The 25,571-nt window shown below is 41.4% G+C and overlaps 1 protein-coding gene across 9 annotated transcripts in view; it reads right to left on the bottom strand.

Annotated features, from left to right (window-relative positions):
- AKAP13 (A-kinase anchoring protein 13) overlaps positions 1–25,571 on the bottom strand; it is a 201,302-nt gene that overhangs the window by 31,129 nt on the left and 144,602 nt on the right. For 4 of the 9 annotated variants that reach the window (XM_042039769.1, XM_042039767.1, XM_042039774.1 and 1 more), the window contains 7 exons: positions 20,836–21,182; positions 17,646–17,699; positions 14,204–14,266; positions 11,665–11,842; positions 10,977–11,085; positions 2,981–3,023; positions 1,718–1,823 (listed from right to left, as the gene is read on the bottom strand). In XM_042039769.1, the coding sequence (XP_041895703.1) occupies positions 1,718–1,823; positions 2,981–3,023; positions 10,977–11,085; positions 11,665–11,842; positions 14,204–14,266; positions 17,646–17,699; positions 20,836–21,182 (900 nt within the window). Of the gene's footprint in view, positions 1–1,717; positions 1,824–2,980; positions 3,024–4,141; positions 6,950–10,976; positions 11,086–11,664; positions 11,843–14,203; positions 14,267–17,645; positions 17,700–20,835; positions 21,183–25,571 lie in introns of those variants that run through there. The other 5 variants (XM_042039768.1, XM_042039770.1, XM_042039772.1 and 2 more) reach the window with 5 other exon arrangements.

Consider the following 25,571-nt stretch of genomic DNA (forward strand, 5'->3'; position numbering starts at 1 on the left):
AGTAGGCTCAAATATGCTTTATTTTACTTTATTTCATCTCAGTAAACTGCATTTCTGAAGGTCTGGAGATCAGTAAAACCAAGCTGAAAAGACACTGAAACCTCCCTCCCTCCTGACAGCTCAGAAAACAACTTCCTTTGTCAAACTTCCTCTTTCAAGGTTTGTTGTTCTGTTGGTTTTAACTCTCAGAGGTTTTTCTCGTCTGTAATGCTTCTGAGAAATCAGTATTCCAATGAATTTTTGGTCAAAGTATTTAAATGTACAGGTGGAGCTTTAAAAATGTACGTAATGCAAACATTCCACTGTGAGCAGACAAGAAATTGTAACTCGAATTACATTTTGGCTTTTATTTAGTAAAAGTATGAGAGTTGATACAAGCTGCAATTTTTATAGTGCATGTTATGGTTGGGATTTTGGAGCAACTCTTTGTCAACACTTTCAGACACAATCACAAAACTAGTGAAATCAGACTGCACTGAGCAAGTATATAAAAGCACTGCTGCTATATTTTCTGTCCCAACCAGATCTCTTACCTCTCTCTCCAGTTCTTGCTTTGGAGATTATTCACATTAATTGCAAGAACCAGTTAATGAACTTCCAGTCTCACTCACAGTCTGTGCAAAATGCTCCTGAACTTCTCACTGGTGTTTGCACAGAGGTTTCTATGTAAACAGATTTACTTTTTTGACTTTGTACTTTGCAGCAGGGAAAAGCACTGTCCTAAAGTTGCTCAGCAGCAGCTCTAAGTCACTGAAACTTGTGGCTTTCTGCCTTTAAAGACAAATCCATGAAGAGGAGCTGTGTGTAATTCCACCTCTCAAGAGCCTTCCAACAGTATTTACCAACATATTAACTACACATCACCTAATGAGACAGTAAAGTGCTCCGAGCTTCTGTCAGACAGATGAATTGAGGTGAGATTCAAGCAAAAAAATCCAAGCCAAGGAAATCCCCAAACATATATTAACCTTCAGGGGACAATCTAAGGCAACAACAACCCGTTTGTGTGAAATATTTAGCATTAATGTAATTATTTCTGTAACCAATACTGTTCCCAGAAAATTCAGCTGTGCTGAGCAGGGCTTAACTTTCAGCAAATTAAATTCCAGGGTTTCAAGGATGGAAAAAGGGAAAAATATAAATATTGGCCATCACTAAAGGTCACTGTTTGAGCAACTTCTCCTGCAGTGCACAGGAACTTTGTGGCAAAAGTAAAAAAATGGTGAAAAGACAATACAGCCTTCAGCAGCCAGTCCCTTCTTACAGCTCCTGTCCTTGTTTTATTAAACACTGCTCAGGTTCTGTAAAAATTAGACTCATTAATCACTACAAAGCCCTAACTCATGCCAGGGCAAAATTTATTCTCTGTGGGGAAAGGAATAAAACCATAGAATCATAAAGGCTGGAAGAAACCTTCAAGATCATCCAGTGCAACTGTCCCCCCAGCGTTGCCACTGTAACCCAAATCTAGGACCCAGCACTTGGCCTTATTGAACCTCATACAGCTGTCCTTGGGCTCAGTTTTGGGGTGCTAAGATTTCCCATGGAGCCAGTTCCTATCACCCCACAGACAATCCTGCCCTTACAAAAAAAAAAGGAAAAAAAAAAGGAAGGAAGAAAGTAAAAGAAAGTAAAGAAAGGAAAGTCAGGCAAAGACTTAAACACAAAATTCATCTCTGCTGCCTAAGGCACTCCAAAAATCACAAGAAGCACTTACTTTGCTCTTCTTGCTGCTGGACATTTTATTCCTGAGGTAGCTGAAGGTGCGGCTGACTTTTGTTACACCTTTACCAGCGGGGACACTGCTGCTCTCTTCGGATATACTAAAATAAAGATAAAAGTTGCTTTTGGTTTTTCTTCCCGAAGCATCTATTAAATGGATAGATTCTTTTTAAAGGACAAATGCATTTCTTAGCCAACAGAGTCTTGGGTTGCTTTCTGGTGAAAGAGAAGGAAGAGTGAAGACAAAATGCCAATCCACTCATTTTGAGATAAATTTCAAGGAATCCTCCTATCTGTTTTGAAGCAGGCCATGCCATAGCACCCTCTGCTGCTCCCCTTGTCAAATAACCAGGAACCATTAATGCTGGTAAAGAACCATTTCCTTCCAGAGAAAGGCATCTAATGAACTCTGAAAAGGCAGTGAATGTTTTTAACAGAAACCACACTGTCTGCAAAGCCTCCCCTGAGAAATGAGAATACCAATATTAAGTAATAAACCACAATGGTTATGTGTATTAATTTAGGAATTTTTAGGATCCCAGATAATTTTTGCCAGTCTTTACATGCACAAGCTTATGACTTCTTCAGCTACAAAGGAAGAATAAGGAAACTATTATTGTATTAAAGGACACAATCTGTCAATATTAAGCACAACACAAACCAAAAGCAGAAGAGCAGAAATACAAATTAAACCAAGAAGGAGAAAACAGCAGTGAGCAGAGGGGAAGAGCCTCCCAGTCACAAAATAAAACCAAAGCTGCCAGTGACACAGAGACCAGACACTCAGCTCCCTCAGTGCCACAAACGTCCTTCCTCCAGTGAAGCACTTTGAAAGCCACCAGGAAGATTATCTCCTCTGTGCAACTTGCAAGGATGAAAAGTAACATACAAAAACACGATTGTTTTGGCCTTTGTTATATAGAGAGAGAGAGAATTACCCACAGGGAGAAAGAACTACTTTTAGTGTAAAATATAAGTCAGGGTAAACTGATACCATGCAACAGTGCATAATCTGATGTTATTGGCTATGAATAAACACAGAGCCTCATTAAGAGGTGAGACTTAGAACAGACTTTCCTATTCTGTGATCTAGAATATTCTTCAGCCTTTAGAGATACGGGACTGATTTTCAGCAGCCTGACAACTCCTGATTTCAGCTGAAGTGCACTGGTTCCAGGAGGGGTTCTGGGTGTCCAAGGCAGAGCCCACTGCAGACAGAGTCCCCCAGAAGGGACACGGTGTCCCCAGGATACTGTACCTCTGCACCGAGGAGCCCACGGAGCTGCCGAACGACTGCGCACCTGGAAAAGACGGGAGGGGCAGGGGGTGACAGGTTAGACTGCAACCTTCCAAAAAAACATCATTTGCATATTGGGACAGTTCAAGAGGAAAGGGAAATGTTTTCCAGAAGTGGGTGTTTAGAACAGATTTCACATGTTCAGGATAAAACCTGTTCCCTGCATCCTTGGCTGCTCTCAAATTAGATGCTGAGGCAAAAGCCTGTTTAGTATTTTTATCACTCTTCAGCTATTAAGTAAAGACTGTGCAACTGTTAAACTTGCTGGTAAATCAGGGTGTCTGAATCAGAACTGCCAATTCAATGACAATAGGTATAAATGAGAATCATTCTGACACAATGCTTTTATTTATACTGCACTAGAAAGGATCTATTGTACAGCACATCCGGGTTCCATGTATAAAACTTTTCTGCTTGATAAAATTGTAGTTCATTTTCCCATCAAAATCCTGAGGCACTTCATAAAGAGTAAGGGAAACAAGGGAAGCCTTATTCCGTTTTCCACAAAATGTTACCAGCCTGGGGCTCCGTCACGAAACACTGCTTGAGGAAAGGCTGAATTTCAACATGAAGCTGAAGCCCTGCCAATGGCACCAACTCTCTTCACACAAGAAACCTGCTTGCACAACACATTTGGAGCAGATCTGGGAGCTGACACCATTTACCAGAACCATCGAAGAACACTAAAACATCAGGATTAAATGATCCAGGACAGAGGGCTCTCTCTGAAGTAACTGGGCTTGCCAGGACTCCAAAAAAATCTTCATACAATTACTGTTTGCAGCCCTATCTGAAGTTCAAGAAGCAGCATGACTGTGACCTTATTAGGCTTCTGCATTTAGACTGCAAGAAAAACAGTATTTTGGCTCAAATTCCCTTAATGCTAAGGGTGAATGCAAAAGAGCTACTTGCCATTAGAGGAAAAGATGTCCCTTTACCCAAAAGCAGTAAGTGCATTAGGAAAATCCGTGCATACAATATTAGGCTTTAAAACCAGAGTTTTCTAACCACTGATTCAAGTGCCAACAGAGTCTGAGACAGAAATAACATTTCTTCATATTGAGAAACTAAAATACAGGCATACCCCGTTACTTAAACCCTGCTTGGAGAGCTGTGTTAATATTTCCCTTGCAAAATCTTTCACCTCATTAATGATTTATCCCAAATACACCAAAGTTAGTAATACTGTAATATGTATGCAATGAAGTCCACTATTTGATTTCTAACAGTGATATTATATTTTTATAATATAAAACTACCTAAGTGCCTACTAAGATCACACAACTAATTTACAGACTTCCAAATTCTTGGTTAAAGTTCCTGTGACTCTGGTTCCCGTTTCAGTTCTAGTTTGCTTTTAACCTGGGTTAGGCCTCCTTAGTCTTTCATTTCCTTTTAAAATAGATTCCTCAGTTTGACCGGATTTAAGTATTTCACAAACCTTTTTGTTTCTCTGCAGTTAACATCAGAAATGTGAACAAACTCTGAACTAAGAGCTGCAATAATTTGATATTTGTGACTGTTTTTCACTACCTTGAGAAAATACACTGCATGGGAACTACAATTATGTATCATTTATCTTTTACTGCAATAGTTGTTTTCTCTTAAAAGCAGGAGTCTCTTGGTGCTGGCAGGCAAAATGGATCCAGTCAAGAATCGAGGTCTGTTTATGATTTCATATTTTAGATTATAACATAACATCACATGATCAACCCTCTGCTGCAAGCTGTAAACCCCAGGAAGATAAGCATGGAAAAAGACACATCTTCTCACCTTCTGGTTTGTTTCTGAAGTAGAACAAGGGGAAGGAAAGCTTATTTTCTTAACGTTTTGTGTTTTCTGTCATGACCAGGAACAAAACTGACATCTGACTTCACAACCCACGAAAAAATGAAGTTTTTATTTCAGAAGCTAGAACTGCTATCTGTGTACAATGAACATGGGCTAGCAGCCAAATTTTGCTGTACTCATCTGAACCCCTTTTAAGCATCACCCACCAAAATTAGTTCATATAGTAGCTAGATTTGAAATAATTCATCAGGATCCATTATGCAGAAAGCAGTGACTGGACTAGGATGCTGAAACCAGCTTGCAATGCCTTCATGCTGCCAGTAATCAAACTTCTGTGGGTCAAGAAATCCACAGGCTTCGTAATAATTGTCCAGCCATCTGAAATCCATATCTTACATATATCACCAAACAAACTTCAACTAATTCTCCATTTTCTAAAGAAAAACAGGCATGGAGAGGTGGAAGAGTGGTAACTGAAATGCACGAGCAATCTTAATGTTCACACATCCATCCTCTTATGAGAAACGAACCCTAAAGATGTGAAAAAACAAATTGGTCTGGGATTACTCCATGAAAAATGCCCATTGCCAAAGCAGTCTTAGAAACAGCTGTGGCTAAACCAACCTTCATAAAGTCATCACAATATCCTCAAACATGTAAAGAAAACAACATTATTGTTTGAGACAGTATCTGGCGCTATCTTAAATGATCATCGTTAAAAGGAACGCTGTTGAGGGAGAGAAGATAAATACTGGCTACCATAAATATCCTCTAAAATTGTCATACCCTAACATGAATATCAGGTGTTGGATGCTTAAAACAAAAAACCAAAAATAAACAATAATAAAATAACCCAAACCCTCAAAAGAACAGAACTCACCAAACAAACAAAATCCACCAAAAATTTTACCTAAAGGTACTTTTTACTGTGGGTCATGATAGAATGCACAGCTGTGTTTTTGCAGTTCACTTTGTGGGGTTCATGAACTCTGAGTTGTGTTAAAAGCAGAAGAAAAGGACAGAGAAACAAGGAAGGAGCTTAAATATGGAAGTGGGTAATATCACACCTGGGCAAGGACTTTCTTGAAGGAAGGGACAAACCCACAGTGAAGACCAGGAATGGAAAGGAGGAGAATTTAGATACGTACAACATGGATGGTGTGGAGATTGTTCTAAAATCAGAAAGCAACCAGAATCTATTGGACTGGAAAGCAATTTCCCCCATCCCAGTATAGACACAAGCAATGTGTCTGGTTTATTTCAACAGTCTAATAAAACATGCTTAAAAAATAGGAAACATTTTCAATTATCTTTGATAAGCCTATTTAAAAAACACAAAAGGAGTCTAAATTACTTTAATTCAATCTTCTGCCTTAGTCAGGCTTCTTTTAGCAATGGAGTTTGCAGGAGAAAAAAAAGCTACCAGAGAACTCTTGCCTGTCTCCCACAGAACTATTTGGATAATAATATCAGGACCTAGATATGATCACCTTGAGGATTTAAGGTGTTTGACTGCAATATGTGCTTTTTGCATAGTGGGGGAACTGTGAAGTTGCTGTGAAGATTTTCAGAATTTAATAATCAGGGCTTCTGTCCACTTCTCTTCCACTGAGCAATGCACTCACTGTCACTTTTGGAGGGCAAGATTCTACCTCTTCTGCTAACTCCATGCACTGCAACAAGCTCAGGGCAAGTATTTTGGTTTCAGTAAAAAGGTAAAGATTATTTTGCTGCTCAGAGTGGCAGGTGATGATATTTGCCACGTGGATACAGACTAAAACTAACCAGATAAGATGTGATGGTGCTGATGTAGAAGATTCTTTAGATAATAATCCTTTTATTCTGCCATTAGTGAGTATTCAGATACAGCACTAAGATAATGCTATTAGACATCATGCAATGGAAAGGTTAGCTCAATGTTTGCAAGGTGAAATTCCAGTGTCTGAAGCAGAAACCAGATTTCCCTTTGTTTCCACCCATTATGGCTGCAATGCACAGAAAACAATTACTTACTATCCAACTCCTCCTCCTCATCACTGGAAGAAGAGCCAATAGAAAAGAGAGTTTTAGACTTAGGAATGAATGGAGAGATGCTGAAGGAGAAGGAGATTCGTCTCGATGGTCGAGTCCGGCCCTGGGCTGAGAAGTGGGTTAACAGCAGACATTAGAGCATGCTTGAAAATGCATTTAAAAATAAAAAAAGGACAGGAAAGCAGCCAAAGCAAACTAAAAGCAAAGCAAAGGAAACGTCTGCAAAGCAGCTGGCTCCAGAAAGGCACAAGAAACAAAGAACTGAGAATGTGCAAATTCCAGAGGATGCAGGTTTCAGAGGGCACAGGTCTCACTGCATGCACAGATCGAGGTTTGAAGCTTTCCCTATTTTTGGTGACTTTTTTTTATAGGACCTCTTAGTGAAGAATTATAGGCAGCTAACTTTCCAAACTGAATACCAACAACAAAATGGATCTCTGCACAAAGGGCATCAGCTTTGCTGAAAGAACTGCCAAGGACTCAAACCAGAACACCTCAAGATATCTGTTTAAAGGTGCTTTCTGCAGTTAAATGACACAGCAAAGCTACCAAATATTAGCAAGGTCAGTTTATCTGAAGTGTTAACTTAATCTACCTGGGGAGGTTCTTGCCACTTCCATCTCTAAAAAAAAAAATCAAAAATGCTGATAATGTTATGCCCCTGAAAATTTCCAGCTTTAAAAAAAGAGACACTTCTTCCAAAAGAAAACAGAAAAAACAAGCATCTCTTTTGCCTTCTTCTAAAATTTAGGAGTCCCTGTTTTAAAGAAACTGCCTGAACATGAGAAAAGCCACACTACAGGCTCTTCTGCCCTTGCCTGGAAGATGCCTACTAAACACAGTGCCAAATTCAGCAATTATCCATGAAATCACAGATCCCATCATTTATTTTTAAGAGCAGCCCTTGCACAGCAGCAGCTTTGCAACAATTCTTTGTAATTACAATGGTCTCTGACAAGAGAAGTAGGAGCCAGTCAGCCACTCTTCATTGAAACTGGATTCCCAAAGGCTGTATTTCCCAAACCTTCTCTTCATACAAGCACAGGTGGAAATCTCTGAGCTGTGACCTGATTGCTGGACACCCAGTGCTCATATGGTACATCTGTATGTCCTGGGAAAGGTGACTGGGACAGGGCTGAGGAAACTCTGCCCCTGGGACAGGCCTGATCTAAGGGTCCTACTTAAGCACCTACATTAAATGTCTTCAGCACATGTATTCAGGCACTTCTAAGTCATTCCATGGATAAATCAATTCACTTGCAGGACAGGGAAAACAGGCTAAAGACTTTATCAAGTATTAAACTTCCAAGAGAAAGATGAAGCAATGATTGCTCTCTTTGAATGAAATATGTCCTTTCAGCCACATACAATGAGGGTTTTTGCATGGCTGGTATCATACATCAAAAGTGAATTCAGAATATAAAAACACTGTCCAAGGAATAGCCAATGCTATGCAAGCAATGCAAAGCAAACTCCCCTGAAAACTTCCTCCAGCCATTAGTCACAAATGCCAGTTGCCTACAGGCAATTTGACTAAAATGTGCACAGTTTTCCAACGTAAGCAGAACAACTCTAGAGGGACCCAATGAAAGGCATTTAAACTGAAGAATTCTTAGCAAGACCCACGCATTAGTTTTGTTTAGACTGCCTTTTCAAGGAGTTGTTCTAGTGTTCCAGACTTGAAGAACACAATTAGGCAACACCACTTTTTCTTCTGTAGTCTACTGTCTATTTAGACTAAAAGTCAAGATGAACAATAATACTTTACTGTAAATTGAACCACCTTCTTCAGCCCAGTTCAACTTCCATTTCAGTGGTTTTATTTATAGCAATTCCTGGCTTTATAACAGTGCTCCAACACTGGAAATTTGCTATTCCAAGGCTAAAAGCATTCTTCCGAGCACTCCAGCCAACAGCTCTTGTGACCTCCCTCTATAAAATGCTGAAGGATTAACATTGTGAATGGCCACAGCAGCTCTTGGAACATCTGACACATCAGATGGAGTGTGGGCTAGGAACTCAGTCTTGGAAATTGCTCCTGCCTCAGCACACATGACAATAAACAGTAAAAATAAAAGAAATCCCTTCATATGTTTATTAATCTGGATTTAGTTTTTAAAGTTCTCATGCACAGCATGTTGCTTGTTGCTTTCTTCCCATTCAGACACATTTGCAGGGATCAGAGGGTCACTTTTTCTTTTAAACACCTACCACAAGATTATGCAAGTGGAATAAAGAACTGAATTTGTCCTAGAATTCACTTCTATGTCATTCTTGCATAACTCTTAAGTGTCCTGCTGGAAAAACATGAACATGAAACCCAGGTGACACAAGGGAGTTTATACAACAAGACCTCCTTGTAAGAGGCACTAAACTGCTTCCCATGTCCTATGCTCACAATTCAAACAATACTGTTCCTCTTTCCAAGGGGAAGAATGAAGTAGAGTAATAGAATGGTTTGGGTTGGAAGGGACCTTAAAACTCGTCCAGTTCCAACCCCCTGCCATGGGCAGGGACATCTTCCACCAGACCAGGTTACCCTGAGCCTCATCCAACCTGGCCTTGAACACTGCCAGGGATGCGGCAGCCACAACTTTTCTGTGTGATTTATTGAAGTTTCTCTAGTTAGGAAGGTGTCAGGATTGAGAAAAAAAATCCATGAGCTAAATTTTCCAAGTGATTACTCCTTTTGTACGCTCATATTAACCCCTCAAATGCTCTGATTTTCAAAAACCACCTTTCTATAAAAATGTGGCCCTTTTGAGAGGTCACAAATTAATGACAGAGAAAATGATACTCACAGGAATGTTAGTAATTTTTACATTCAGTGTCCCAAACTTACAGACATTTGCCTCAAAGCAAAGACTAACTCTGCTACTTTGTCCACAGCCCATCCTTCCTTCTCCAGGGACCAGGCTGGCCAGGCTGGATCTAGAAGAAGATGGGATAATCAAGCCTCCATGGCAATTTAAGGCCAGGCCACAGGACATTTTAACAGCCTCAGCCATCCAGGCTCCCTCAGCCACCAACAGATCATTTTTGGGGAGCCAGCCAAGGATTCTGGTGTTTGGTCAGAGGTTGGCTGCAATGCCAAGAAATTGGCTGCTTTAAAAAACGACAACGAAGACCTTCAGCCCAAGGAGGGAAGAGGCAGTGCCACTGCACAGGGCAGGATCTGGTCTCTTCACAGGACAGAGCTGCCCATGCTTAGGTTACTGTTGCTGGGGGACACATTAGGCCACATTCCATTAATCGTGGAATAATCATGGTGATGAACTTAAAAATGTCTCCTACAAAGCAGAATCCCTGTGAGCCTCCTCCAGCAAGTCTCCTCCATGAATAAAGTACCTTTCTTAAAGCACCTTGTTCAGCTTTGCAAGGGAGAATCACGTTAATAAAGAGGAAAGATCAGACACTATCACTAACTGACAAGACAAGAGCTAAAATGTCAATAGGGTTTCTGGCTGGCAATTAATGACATGAAAACGTGTAATACATCCAGCTGCAGCGTTCTGAATGACTTTTTCAGCTGAAAGAATCAATTCAACCAAGTTGCAAAATGAAGTGCTTGTTATTGCTTCAATTAAGCTAAACTGGAAAATTCTATAGAATCATCTCTTATTATTTTCTTCAGGAATGAGATTCAATAAATTACACCCAACTGCTCCAAAATATTTAACTCAAAATGAATAGCAACAAACTCCCCCAAGGAGATCATGACATGGATTCTCAAGTTTCCATGTATCAGCTTTAAAAAAATCTAGATGCAGGAAGTAAGATCTCAAGTGGACTCTACCTGACATCAAAGGAAGAAACTCTGAAAGGATGCTATTTTTTTAGTCAAAAAACTCAATAAATCATAGTTTTCATACCAGTAGTCTAATTTAGAAAGAAGAAAGCGACCCACACAAAGGAAACCCAAGAGAAAGAAAACAGGCAGGATACACTGGGAAGAACAAAACTAAACTGAATGAGTTCTGCCCTTCCACCCAGAATTCCATGCAGCAGTGAAACATGTACTTCATGTAATAAAGGAAGCAAGAGTGGGCAGTAGCACATTTTGCCTTGGGAAGGTAGCAAGATATACTCAGTAATACAGATGACAGAGTGGATAAGGGAAAACTGGATTACTCACTGTCGAGCACTGGTTTGCTAATTGACATTAGAGACATGGATTTGGTCAGTGGAGATGAAACAGCAGAAGAACAGAAATTAAATCCTTGTGGCTGCGACGTTTGATGCACCTGCAGAACAGAACAGAACCACACTGAGCAAATATGTCAAGAATGACAGAACTATCCCACCTTCAGATCCCAGGTCAGTGTTCATATTTACTGCAACTCTCACTCTGAAACACTGAAACACTGCACAGGTGAAATGCAACATTTTGTTCTGTCTTTGAAGTGTAAGATAACTAATTATACAACAGAGGGACTCTGCGTGCTTGATTTTCTTGCAAGACATTACAAAACAGGTATTGTTAACTCTCTGACAGCCATGGAAATTGCTGGTGTGACTCCAGCTCCTCAGCAGAACTAGACTGTGGTTCAACATGGTAAAAAAATCCAATGCTGAGCACTGTGTTCCCCAAAAATGCCATTCCTCTAAGCAAGAGAAGACACAAGAGTTGTCTTGCCACAAAGAATGAAGTAGAAAATTTAAAAGAGTTGGAGATTCCTCCATGTTAAAGATGGAAAATTTTTAATATTATGTGTATGTACACATAAGGTGGAAGCCTTTGTCAGACTGTCACTTGGGAAAATGACTTTCAAAATGTCGATGTAGCATTTCCCAGTCATCCAACAGTAGTTGGACAGCTTTACCTGGTGGTTGTAGTCTCTGATTTCTCCTTGCTCAAGTTCCTCAGTGAGCAGGACCAGGGACTGATTGCTGGCAAGTGGACTCCTCCTGAGGTCTTTGGAGCTCAGAGAAGAAGCCTCCAGGTTTGTAGAGGGCTTCTTGTTCTCACCAGAGTCTCCAGCAAGGCCTTCGAGGCTGTAACTAAAGAGAAAGCACAGAGGTCAGATGCTGCCCAACTCTTAGGGACTGGTGTCTTTCAGCACAGAGCACCTGCAAATGTAAAACACACAGCAGGCACTGAAGTGTGCAGCGAAATGCAGGTGCTACTCCTCAGCATGTTCTTTTTCCTTCAGAGCAAATAACAACATCTTTGTGCCTCTAATGAGACATAAAGGTTTGTTTGTTGCTTGAACAACCATTGAAACTCCTGGACAAACACCTTGCCTGATACTTTTTGAGTGGTGCACAGGAAAATCCAGAAACACCTCTTCTAAAGATTTTGGCATTTCCACATATTCTCTTTGCTAGCTTTTTATTATGCTCTCCCTTGGAATAAAGCCACCCAAATAAAACTACCTTGCATAGCACGTGCTGCCTGTCCTGGACCAATACTCCTCCCAGCAGCCACGTCAGCTTCTGTAACACTCATCTCTGCAGCCACATCCTCTGAATCTACTTTAAAATTTTCCCCTGCACAAAGTCTTGGCACTGATAATGTCATTTATTCTGCCAAAGCTGGTTTCTTTTTTACCCTTGCTGTGGTCTTGCTTTTAAATTTAATAAATGTTGTCTCCGTCACCCAATCAATATTATTTTATCATCTACTGAGGGAGCTAGGTCTTGCCCAGCAGAGCTGGGCAGTAACTCAAAGCAAAATAAAATACTAAACTTTTGCTTGCAGTACTATTAGAAATAAAACTTTATTATTTAAAACCTATTAGAAATAAACTCTGTAGAGACAGGTGCTGACAGACAAGTGAAAAACACTAATACGCTCTCCTCTCACCTACACAAAACACACCCTCTTTCACATGCAACTATTTAATCTGATAAACCTTGCCCTAATATTCTGCTTCTGACCCTCTTGTTCCTCATGCCCAAGCACCAAGAAACCCACTGAAATGCCAGTGTGGGTTCACTGGGTGAAGCTTTACAGATTCAGCTCCCAGGACATGAGCACAGATCCATGGCCAATGTTTGATTTGACACTCACTAAGTCCAAGGCCTACCCTGGGCTCATGTCCCAACCCGAGGCTGATCGTGACATCTACGTGGTGAACAAACCAACATGTAAACACATGAAAAAGAAAACACTCTACAGGCTGTACAGATGATTTAAACAACCAGAGGAGCTTTAAATTCAGGTAGACTTGCATAGCAGTGATTAATGTTCTGCAGTCCCTTAGAAGCATTAAGAGGCTCATAAATATGCTCTTTGAAAGCAAAAACTACAATAAACCGTGAAGAAGAAGATTTAGTAGATTTAAAAAACCTTTTTTTCACGGTAATTAATGAGAAAAAAAAGCCTGGTTGAAGCATTTATAATGTAATCTGCTTTAGGAAGATTGTGACTCATCAATGTGTATCTATAGCAGGCATTTAAAAGTTTATTCTAAAACACCTGTAGGTAGAAATCAGTCCCATTTCTACTGGTTATTTAGGGCAGAAGAATATCTCTTTTTTACATTCCAAGGCAGCAAAAATGATGTCACACAGTAGAGAAAAAAAAAATCATTTACTTGTGATGAAACCAGCTAAAACCTGCAAATACTATTCTATAAAACAGTTATCAGTGATACTGATCTGTAATTCTCTGATTGGAGTATATACACCAAACATAATTCAACTGTACCAGGAAGGGCAGGTTAACTTCTCAATATCTACTCTTCAGAAGAAGAGTTTAATAGCTCTACCCACAACCAGCAAGAACTGCCAGAGAAAAGCGACAAAGCTATAAAATCTGAGGGACTGGCTTCCAAACTATTGGATATTGGATAAAGATGTGGCCTGCAAGCATCAATCTCAGCTCTGGGACTTTCTACAGAAGACACAAACTTTAAGTGCCTGGGAAATTTTCATCTGTGGCGAACAGATTGGTTTTTTCAGAGAAGCTTTTACACGATTAGTTTCTTAGAAAAAAAGCCTAGGTCTTCCAATTTACAAAGAGCAAGTCTGTGTGAACTTAAACCCTTTATGAGATTGATCTGGTACAGAGGGGTGCTGAATCATACTTAATCTTGGTTTGATTCTTCGGCTGTCACAATTATCATCCTGATCATTGCTGCGGAAAAATACACAGCTTAAAGTCATCACGGAACAGAGCAGCTCAACCCAACAGTGCAGCTTCTTTAATGCCAGAGGCCAGTGGAAAGCAGCCACCACCTCCACCTGCAGCCCAGTTCTGAGGATCCGCTCCCAAGGGTAATTGCTGAAAAAGCAGACCAAGCAAACAAAGACGTGCACGCTTCAGCCAGAGCAGCAGTGGAGGAGGCGACGCACGAGAAGCTGGCGACAGGGTGTTTGCAGTGCTCCTTTGCTGCTGCACATTTATTCATACCATACCTTCTACAAGTAAAGTCAGGACCCATGGCAATGTACTGTACGCCTGAGGGACACCAGCTCAAACTAGGAACAGCAAAAGAGGCAAAGAAAGGAAAAGGGCAGTGATTATCGGATTGTTATGGAACATGGGGAACGTTAAAAGACTCTCACTTTCACATATCTTACAAAAACTCCCAACAAACTCAGAAATAATGCAGTAGCACGTATCTGGTTGCACAAACACATCACAGTGCCTCAAATGCCTGAGGTTACCACTGAACAAGGACAGCCCATGCTTCCCCCAAACCGACCCCATCAGCGAGTATTCAACGTATTGGAAAAAATACTCCTTGTGGGGAGAGAGGTTTTCGGGAAAAACAAGGCTAAAACATACCAAAGCCAATTTGTAAGTAATCACACACAGCCATTGTGTTAGTAATGATTAGTATTTTTCTGGTAACTCTCATCCTCAAATCAGAAAAAGAATCCCTTACAGATATTTAATAGTGTAAGTCCCCTCCACAGAAGTATTAATAACCTCAGGCTATGCTTGGGAAAAATAAGGAGAAAGATACATTCTTAAATGCTACACAGCCAGTCAGTGAAAGAGGCTGGAAGAAAAAAAAACCAGGCTAATCTTACAATTAATTTGGGATTAAACCAAGAGCACTCCTGACCAGAAAACCTTTCATCTCCCATTCCCCAAGAGAGTCCCAAAGTTGCATCATGAAAGACATAAGAAATGCAAATACAGAATGCAAATATTTTGGTTGTTATTTTACACTGCTTTTATTATTTTTTCTCTGTTAGCTCATGGCCCAACTGCAGGTTTTGCAGAAACAGAGAAATCCATCTTCTTGTCAGCTATGAGATTTATATGATCCCTAAATCCTGAAAAAGCTGCTCAGGAAACATACATTGTCTGAAGGGAGTTTTGCATCAGCACAGGTCCTGCTCCCAGGTCCTGGTGTGCAATTTATGCAAGGAGGGGACATGGACAGAGCATGCTTTGCTCCATGACAGGAGCCTATGAAAAGGGCAGAACAAATCTAAGCATTCCTGGACCAGGAATTGTGAGTGCCAGAAGCCTCTGAGGGCACACATGAAGGTTTAAACCCACTGAATGCATCATGTCCTGCCAAGCCCTCATATTGTTTCCACACACAGTGCAACACTGGAAGCACTCTGGAAGGGTTTGACAGTTGGTGTTCAGTGGTGGAGTTCAGATAATTGCTGCCTGTTTTATAAAGGATGTTAGTCAGGTGAGGATACACCCAAAGCTTTGCAGCCAAAAGCCCCAGGTGTGCTTCACCAGTAGCTCTCAGCACAGCACTATAAACATTCCTCATGAAAACATTCCTTCCCATAACATGCCAATATTTCCAAGCACTTCATCATCCTCACCCAACTCAACCACAATGGCAGATGTAAATATTAGTGGGGAATAGCAGGGACTAAATACTTGTGTGAAAGCAGAGGCACCAAGTCCTGGCCACAGGAAATCCATCTCCATCACACACAATCTGCACTCTCAGGCTGGGTTCAGCCTCCCAGTGGGCCAGTCAGACCTGCTCACGGGCAACTGAGAAAGCATCCCAAGGAAGGTGTCACACATGCTTCCCCTCTCCTTGCTTCCCCAGACCATCTGCTTGTGGCCACAAGAGCACTGAGCTTGGTGGACCCTTTAAGATATGCTTATGTCACCTTGCTTGCCAAAATCACTCCTTTTTGTGTGGTCCCTTTTCAATCGAAGGAGAGAAGATTCTCCTCGCTAAAGAAATCATGCAATGCTTACACTAGACTTTAAAAGATGCCTCTATTCCTGACAATTGCCACGTTATAGTGATGATCCCAAATGCTAAAACTGCAAGGGAGGCAAGTGGAAGAGTAGAGAGAGGGAAGAAGAGGAGCCCTACACATGCAGCAGGAAGCCTGGAAGTGGTGAGATCTCAGGGAAGGAAGGAAGGAGATCTGTTGGCAAAGGCTGTGCAAAGCACTCTTGCAGAATCACAGTCCTACTGGGGAGCCACCCACAGCCTGTTGTCAACACCATAAAATCTTAAAAAGATCAATGCAGAGCTTGCAAAACTCCTTTATAGAAGACAGTTTGGGGAGGGGGATGAGCTGTTATCTACATCAGCCTTGTGAGAGAGCTTAAACTGCTGGAATCAGATTCAGGCACCTGCTCAGCAAGTGCAGTTAGAGAGGATGATCCCAAAATGGTCTGGAGACCAGAAAAAGTGAGAACGTGTTTATGAAAGGATTATCACACATTTCAGCTATGACCAAGTATTCTAGACATTTTCTTTATTCCAGGTGTTAGACCAGTGTTTCAGGATATTTTCACTCTAATACTAACACAGCTCCTACAGAGGAGCCTTAAGAGACCACTGATAAAAAGTTCACTTGCATGAGCTGAGAAGACAGGCATTGCACTGCTTCCTGCTGTGATGCAAATAAAGTGGCTTCTTCGAAGTAAAAAAGCATGTTCTTTCCTGTGCCTTTTTTTAAGTTCTTTTTTTAAGAGTGTTCTCTTGAACTCTACAGTGCTGCTAGGGTTCATTCATGCTGATGCAAGGTGAGGCAGGGTGATTTTTTTGGTCATAACATCATGGTAACATTCTTTTCACACGTGGGAATGTGGTAATTTGTTTACACCCACATCACCCCATCCCTGTTTCAAGTGAAGTGAAATCCTGAGCTAACCTGGCACAGGAGGGGAGGCACCAGGCTATGGGAGGTGAGACAAGGCTGAACCACTGAAGGGCAGAGGTTAAACTTCTCTCTTTTCTTCAGCCTAAAATGTCTAAGTGTGGACAGTCCACATCTGCTGTGCCAAAAATTAAGTATCCTCTTTCATATACTAATAGCCAATGCAAAGGTTACATGAGTGGAACTGCGGATCTGTGGGATGGATGAGGAACTGAAAGTTTGTTACAGAGAGGAAAAACACATGGAACTAAAGAGAAAAGCGCACCTTATTTTCTATTTTTTTAGGAAGATGGTTATAAAAACTATCAACATTAAAGCCATTTAATTCAACCAGCTGCAGATCTGAAGGGTGTTCTCCAACTCTGAGATCGTGTCTGACCCATCCCCTCCCCAGCTGCCCATCCTGCAAGTCCTGCCAGGAGTCCCTGATGTGCTTCAAATCACACACATGCTCCCAGGTAAATAACTGTTTTAACACAACTCCAAATCTTACACGTGGCAAAGGCCAACAAAATCATATCTGAGATTTCTCTTCATTATTAACATAACATCCTGGAGAAAACAGCTCAGGCATGTGCTCTGTGGGGCACAAAACCTGCCCTGGGTCACACTGGAGAGGGAAAGCAGCCAGGTGGGATGCACAGCTTTAATGCCAACACTTCCAGAGGTACGACAGGTTTACTAACATGACAGTATGGAGTTAGTAGACATTCAAACACAAAACAGTTAGTCACATTAGTTGGCTTTGTACCTTCTCCTATGAATGGGAGGCTTCTTTATACCATCCCCCAGAATTCGCATTGAACTGAAAATGAATCATGGAGAATGGTCAGCAGCTTGAATGAAACAAAAAGAATAACAAATGGCAGCTAAAGGATTAATATCCCCAACACACAGACAGAGGGAATGGACATACAGGGAAAACACAAAATGAAACATGAAAGGAAGTAATGAGTCTCTGTGTTCCTCCTCTCTTTTACAAATAAATCTGGGGTTTGGCTGGTTTTATTTCATACAGAAACAAGGCTGCACAGGTATTGACCGTGCTGCAACTTTGCTGCTGCCAAAGCCAGGTCAGTTTAAAGTTTAGATAAGGCCAGACTCTTTGACAGAAGCTGTTAGCAATAGTGATTAACACCAGCTCCAGTTTTGCAGTGCTTAATCCATCAGTGAAACACAAGGGTGTTTCTTTCCCCAGCCCGGACATTAAACACACACTGCAGCATTGTTGAAAGACAGGCATTTCAAATCTGCTACGAATGTCAGGAATTAACTGAAGGATGAACATCCTTTTGTGGCAGCCTTGTTGGTTTTCTTTGTATTTTTAATAGCAAAATGTAGACATGAGGATTATCTGTGAAATGCATTTGAGGAAAGAGGGAAAGTGAAGGGGAACTGAGCATCTTTTCACATTTCATTTAAGATTATTACATTTTTTTCCTGATCTTTTTGGTGAACTAACTCTTACACTCAAACCTCTTACAAACAGAAAACATGTAACAGTGGAAAAGATCAAATTTTACAAAAGGCTGGTTTTTTTTTCCGTAGGCTTTTTGGTTCCTGTATCAGCACCTCTATCTAAGCTTGACTTAGCTATCTGTGTCATCAGGGTAGACACTATTTTTGGTGTGGATGGGGGCTGGACCAGGCTCCAAGTGTTTGCTGGGGCAGGAAGCACCTCTCAGAGCTCAGCTGATGGTGTGCTCTGTCCCCTCATTCCTCTTCCTGCTTGCACAGCCCAGTTCTGATCCTTGGCCTGGTTTTGGTGGCCATTACCCTTTATTTGGTTATTTTTCTCCTCATTTAGTGAGTTCAACCTGCTCACCTACAGAGCAGAGAAGTGCCACAGTGCCCAGAGAAGGGGGGGGAGCACAAAGGGTGGCAGGTGGTGGGAGCAGCACAGATCCAGCCCATCAGCAGGACAAACCTCAGCCAAGGCTTGTGCTCTGTGTTACTCCACTTCAAAGGTTTGCAAAAGTCAAGCTGCAGTAAGGGCTTTTCCCCTTCAAATGGAAAAGCATCTACTGCATGTGAAATAAAGCAATAAGCAAACACTCTGAATTTAACTGATTTGTGTGAAAGTCACTTATTTGCACTTCACTTCCTCAGTATTTGTTGTTGCTCACTAAGCAACGAGAGCCTCAACATCACAACAGCTATGAAAAGAACAAAGAAAACAACAAAACAACACAGCAAATAATCCAAATTCCTTTCTAACAGAAGCATAAAAACAAACATGAACCTATCAGCACCACAGACCCACCCAGCTTTTCTTTTTTAATTAACCTACTGTGACAGCTATCCGTATGTAGCTGCAGCCGTATATACGAGAACATAGGAGAACAATTACTTTAAAGTTTAAAACAATTACTTTTAAGTTCCTTTAAATCAGATTTTCTTACACTTACAATGAATGTATTTTCCCATCCAGAAACAGCCTCCAAAGTGTGATGCAGGAGAATTTAACCCCATTTGTTCAGTGTTAACAGTGATTGCCAGCTAGGCAGTTGATTACCCTCAGAAATCCTTATGCATCAGGTCCTACACTTAAAAATAAATCTCCCCAAAGGAGTTTATGGACTCATTTTGTCATAACTTTGCAGGTATGCTGACCCTTTTGTTGCTTTTAAAAACTGATGAGCATTACTTATTTAAAAATTACGTGGGGACCAGGAACGAAGCCCAAAAAAGGTGACAGTGTTAAACAACAACAACAACAATAATAAAAATCTTTCACTGTATGTTACTTAGAGGATCCTGAATGGTTTTCAACATTGATTTTAAAACCTGAAGGGTCTACAACATTTCTTTAGTGGTACCCACAGCTGCTGTGTGTAAAGGATTCACACATTCCTGATGGGAGGCTGCTGCCTCTCCCTGGATTATCCAAAGGGGTCAGTAAGCATTTTCAGGAACCCATTGTGAGCGGCCAATTTTAATTTAATGCCATCCAACCCCACATGGAATGGCTCTGTTTCTGTTAACAGCACAATGTTTGCCATGAGGACACACCAGGCAGCCCAGAGAGTGGCACTGCCCTGCACACCTGGGCCTGCAGCTTCCGTGAGCTGCAGGGAGGATATGGCACCCTGACCCTGCTAAAGCAACTGGCCATTCCTGCTCTGAGAGCATCAAAGCGTGTTAAAAACACTGGCCAAACCTCCACTGGGCTCAGAACACGCAAGGTTTGACCCCAAGCATCCCACAGCCCAAATGCTGAATGGTGCAGGGCATGGCAGGGAACCTCACACCAATTACTACTTCTTGGTGTGCATCTTCCTTTATTCCACCTTCTTCCCCACTGAAACAGGGGAATGAGCAACTTTTCTTCCCACAATCACTTGGCACCAGCATGGACACACTCACACGGCTCGTACACCTCTCTCTCTTGTACCTTCTGAAAGAATGGATGGGAAAACTTCCCCTTTGAATCTTCCTGAACAACACCAGGGACATCTGTGATGGAACTTACTGTCCATGAAAGACCGAGGTGGAAGCAGTTCTGTGAAACAGGCAGGACCCATCTCACCATTATGAAGAGCTTCCACAAAATTTTTTTAAATCCCGGTGCCTGCGTTATCTCTTCATACAATCAGAGCAATAATGGTCATGTTTATTTTGTGGTCAGTGAGATTTAACACTCCAGTAATTCCTTTGTACAGAAGGGGGTGGTGACAGTTCTAATGGAAGACCTGTCTCGAGGTAATTCCATTTACTCTGGAAAGCTCAAGCATACTGTAGCTATTAAGTACTTTAATCCTGAAAGTTAATTTAAGAAAAACCAAACAAACACACATTAGGAGATTGTTTTAACCCCTTCAAGTGAAAAAGAAATAATCAAAAGCAACGTCCTCACTCTTCAATTCTATCATGCCAGGTTTAAAGCTCAGATAAATATGCATGAGTGGGTGCAGAGTAAATCACAGCAGCTCTTCACTCACCTCCTCTGATTGATTTCTGCCTCGTTGGTGGCATTCTTCCCCGGCCCCCAGCTGTGCCGACGGAAAGGGGACAGCGGCCGCATGGAGTTGCGTAAGACGGAGGAAGGAGTGGGCACGTCCGTGATGCTGTCCAGCTCCTCTTCCTTCTCTCCTCCCTCTGAGGACACCATGTTGGTGCAGCTGCCATCCAGGCTGTGCCTGTCCTTGGGCTGGGCAAAGCTCCCCGTGGGTGGGAAGGGAAGGGACGTGTCGCTGCCCAGGGATGAGTTCCTCTCCAGGGACATGGTGTCATCGGCAGAGGAGCTGGAGCTGGTGACATCGCATGCAGACTGCTCCTCTTCGGGCTGCTGTGGGTAAGGAAAATTATAAATAAGTTAAAGTAGAATCATAGAGTGGTTTGGGTTGGAAGGGACCTCTAAAGATCAGCTAGTCCAACACCCTTGCAATGGGCAGGGACATTCTTCACTAGATCAGGTTGCTCCAAGTCCCATCCAACCTGGACCTGAACACTTCCATTGAAGTGAATACATTTAACATTTTAAATAAATGCAAATATTTTGCATTTCACATGAGCTGAGAGATTTCTTAGTCGATGGCATAAGGCAAATTAACCATCATAGAACTGAGACTTTTTGCTCTGTGCAAGGTAATTTCTTCCACCCCACAAGTCCCTGGCTGCCATTACCTGGGCTCACAGTTCAGGTTCTCTGCCTGCCTTCCTCTCCCCAGTTCTATATTTCATCCTGCACAGCAAACCCCGTTCCTCTCACCATTTCTGGCTAAACCTGTTATCAATCAAGGTGCCATAAAACTGCCAAAGGTTTACTGAGAGCAAGTAATGGGGAAGAGGGTTATCACAACTCCTGATGATAAACTCCAGCCTCTCCTGTGGGACTGGGATGGGCTTGTAGAGCTCAAGGGCAATGCACTGTTCCACTGCATCATGCAACACAAAAGGGAGAATTACTCAGTAGCACAAAACAGACAGAAAAAAATAAAAGCTTAATTCCCCATCCCCCACTACTTTCCATTAAGCAGAAAGTTAATACCAGGGTTTGCAGCATCTTTCAAATCCAACTGTCATCGAAAAATATTGTTCTACAGGATCAGCTGCTCTGTATTACAGATTTTGAGTCATACTGTAATTTTTGGGTTTAGTTTGTTCCAAAAGCAGTATGTAGAAGCCAAGCTGGTTCTCTCTGGCCAAAGGCCACATGCTGACCATACAACCCCAGAAGAGCCCATGCATATTCCATGTTCCCTGTGGCCACCATAAAAAACACAAGCATCTCTCTGACATCACCTCCAGTCTGAAACGGTGTTTGCCCCGAGGGACTGACATGGGAAGTTTCAATTTATCCTCCTGCAGAGCCCTGTGCTGTATCATTTAAATTAATACCAGGCAGAGTGCTCTGTCAGGCCATGCACAACAGACCATTCAGCAAAGCCCCAGAGGTTAATTGTCCTCACACAGTGGGCTCAGGGGGCTGGGCAGGAATTGAGTGCTCGAGGGGCTGCAGGCTGTCAGCAAGCATTTGGCAGAAGACAACTGGCTACAAAATCCCGTTCTTGGAATGGAAAGATGGGCATCAGACCCCATGGAGGGAAGGATGAGCGGGAGCAGTGTTAAACAGTCCAGAGAATTCTGGTTTTCTGTGCTTTATTTGATGGGCACACACTATAAGCAATAAGCTTTTTCTTTAACTGAAAAAAAGGAACTGAGATATTAAAAAATCTTCTAATCAAATATTTCCTGATCCAGAGAAAAGCCCTGTTTCAAGCTTAGCTATTTTTTATTCTTAGTTCAGTTCAACAGGTACACAATAATGTTCCTAAGATGATTTAACTAAATGCTGTCACACCACTTCCCTTCTCACATCCATCAAAGGGAAAAAAAAGACAGCATCCACAGCACAACACCAAAGTACAAGAACCTTTTAAACACAAAGTAGTAAAAAACACACTAAAAATACATCCCTCCAAAAACATTCACGTCACATTAAGGTATTTCAAATATTAATGGTGAATTTTGGAAAATGTGTTCTGTAAACTAGTCAACTATTGGATTTGATACATTTGAATAGGAAGTTGAGGTTTAAAGAAAAGAGAACTGAAATGGAAGCCCTGTAAAGTTTTTTGATGATCAGCATTATTCAAGATAATCTGATATTTGTGTGAGTCATGATGAGAGCTTACTGAATTGCTTAAACACAGACAAATCAAGTAGTCATTATGTGGATAATACTCCTACAATGGAGGAAACAGGACAGGAAAATACTGTCAGACATTAGATCAGGCTGGATGGGGCTTTGGAGCAACCTGGTCTAGTGGGAAGGTGTCCCTGCCCATGGCAGGGGTTTGGAACGAGATGAGCTTTAAGACCCCTTCCAACCCAAACCATTCTGTGATTCTGTGATTGGGGCAGCAGAGCAGGAGAGGAGAGGAGAGGACTGACTTCCCCCCCTTCAGCTGTGCCAAGTACGGGACAGTTTGGAAACTTTCAGTCTGGATGCAAATCTAGAAACAATAGTTCAGAACACCAAATTATACAGGGAGGAATTAGAATAAGAAGAGGAATTTTTATTTCCCAGATGAGAATACTGCTGCAGTTCGAAAGGCAGAACAAAACCCACTTCCCTAACAAGGGAGATTTACGGCTTTTATCGCAAAATGCAGTTCAAGGAGACGTTTGAAAAAAGGGAAATACATTTGGTCTGCTTTAACTTTTACCTTGAGCATTCGACTGACAACAGAACACAATAAACAATTCCCTTGAACTTGTGGCCCATGCTTATTCTTCTAAAAATATTCTGCCGTCATTGCAATGATTTTTCTTTTTTTTTTGAACTAAAAGAAAACCGTTAATATGGAAGAGGACTCTGTCTGAAAAATGCCAAGTGTGGCTGACAAATCAAAAACATTGATACTGTAGCCACCACTGCAAAAAATTAACTACCTGGCCAAGTAAATATGCATTGCTCTTTAATCCTATTTAAGTAAGGAAACACCACGTTTGCAGAACAGAATGTGTTCTTTTCTTACAGGAAAAAAGAAATATTAAAGAAAACTAATTTTCTTCAAGTTGGGCTTGCTGGATTGCATCTCAGTGAATACAGGCTCTAACTGTGACCATAAACCTCATGGCCAAAAAGAGCCTTTACAGACATTTGGTAATGAGCATTTTCTTTGCCCTCAGTATTTGCTGAGAAGCTTGTAAGAAAAAATAAGAGAAAGTGTAAAAGTGAGTATTCTGAGAAAGGACACATGTAATTCTTCATGAATAGGGATAACAGAAATCACTGGGATGGTGGGGGTATAAGACAACTTATTCAACTAAATCCCTCCACTGTAGGAGGTCTTGATAAGGGGAATTAAAATGTTCTTTCAATCATTTCTATGATGACAACATGCAAAGTGCTGAGACACAAACTTTCTCTGTCCCTTGACCTTCGAAGACATTAAAGGTGTTAAGAGTATTTTTAAAAAGAAGATGAAAAAAATTAAACCTTGAAACCCTGAAGTTTATTTGGAATACCATTCCACTAAAGGAGTCAACACCTTTAGTTGGCTTGATATATAATCCAGCAGAGTAATTTTTTTTTGGATTTGCCTATGGCTCCAGGTTCCCTAAAATTAACCTCAATAGTGGCCTTCTATTAATTATTTATCATAACTTTTATAATTAGGAGTGGAGGTGAAAGCCTTTCCCTTAAAATTTTTATTCCTTTGGGTTTGTTTTTTTTTGCACAGCTGTCGGGGTTTTTTTGTTTGATTTTTTTTTTTTAAGACATACAACAACTCTGCAAAAATAAATGCAAAACATTTATGTATTTTTGTATTTTCTTTGAGCAAACCAAAACAAAGGCAGAAATTAAACAAAACTCAAGACACTGCATTGCAACCCCTTCCTTTGGCAATGATCTCTGGGTTCCTGACTCCCTCCATCTGAATCATTTCCCAAGAGGCACATTAAAAAGCTTCCCAGCAAGGCTGGACTTCGGTGGCTGGTTAGAAGTTAAGATGAGCAAAGCGTATGGGCTCCACCCCAGGATGTTGCCAGACGATTGTGAGAAATGACCTTATGCAGCATTAATCATTCAAGGAGGAGGATGCTGCAAAGCCTGCCCAGATGGCTGTCTGGGACAGAGAGGGAAAAGCAGGATGATGAGGACATGGGAATGAAGTGCTGATGCACAAAAAAAAAACCCAAAAAAAACCAAACCAACAAAAAAAAAGCCCAAAAAACTCAAAACATTTTGTTTGCATTTCCAAGCCATAGACTTCTGCAACTTCTGCAACTTCTGCATCTCAGTGACAGCCTCTAAAGTCTGGAAAAAAGGGCAGGTTTTAGTGCTAAAGCTCCCTGAACCCAGCAGCTCATGTTCCACAGCTCAGCACATGTCCTTCAGAGAGAGAGAAATGAGACAAGCACAGGAGATGGGAAGGAGATGGGAGAGGAGCACGCACCAAACACCAGGGACAGAGTAAGGCACCTGCAGATTTTGTGACCCCACAGACCCCGGTTCTTCGTGGTCCTGGGACAGAACTAGGGCTTTGAATCTATGAATTTCAAGTGATGTCTAAGGAAGCAGCCCAAGGACCCTGGACAGACAGCGACTTGTTCTTCTACATTGATTTTAAAGTATTAAGCAGTTAACAAAGAAGGAGTTATTTCTACAATTAAAAAAACCCCACAAAAGCAACTTCAGTAGACCAACGTTCAACTCTTGCTCCAC

The sequence above is a fragment of the Corvus kubaryi genome, unplaced genomic scaffold (genome assembly GCF_017639235.1).
Source record: "Corvus kubaryi isolate FWS band 111438036 unplaced genomic scaffold, C.kubaryi_AGA036_p1.0 37394, whole genome shotgun sequence".
Taxonomy (NCBI): domain Eukaryota; kingdom Metazoa; phylum Chordata; class Aves; order Passeriformes; family Corvidae; genus Corvus; species Corvus kubaryi.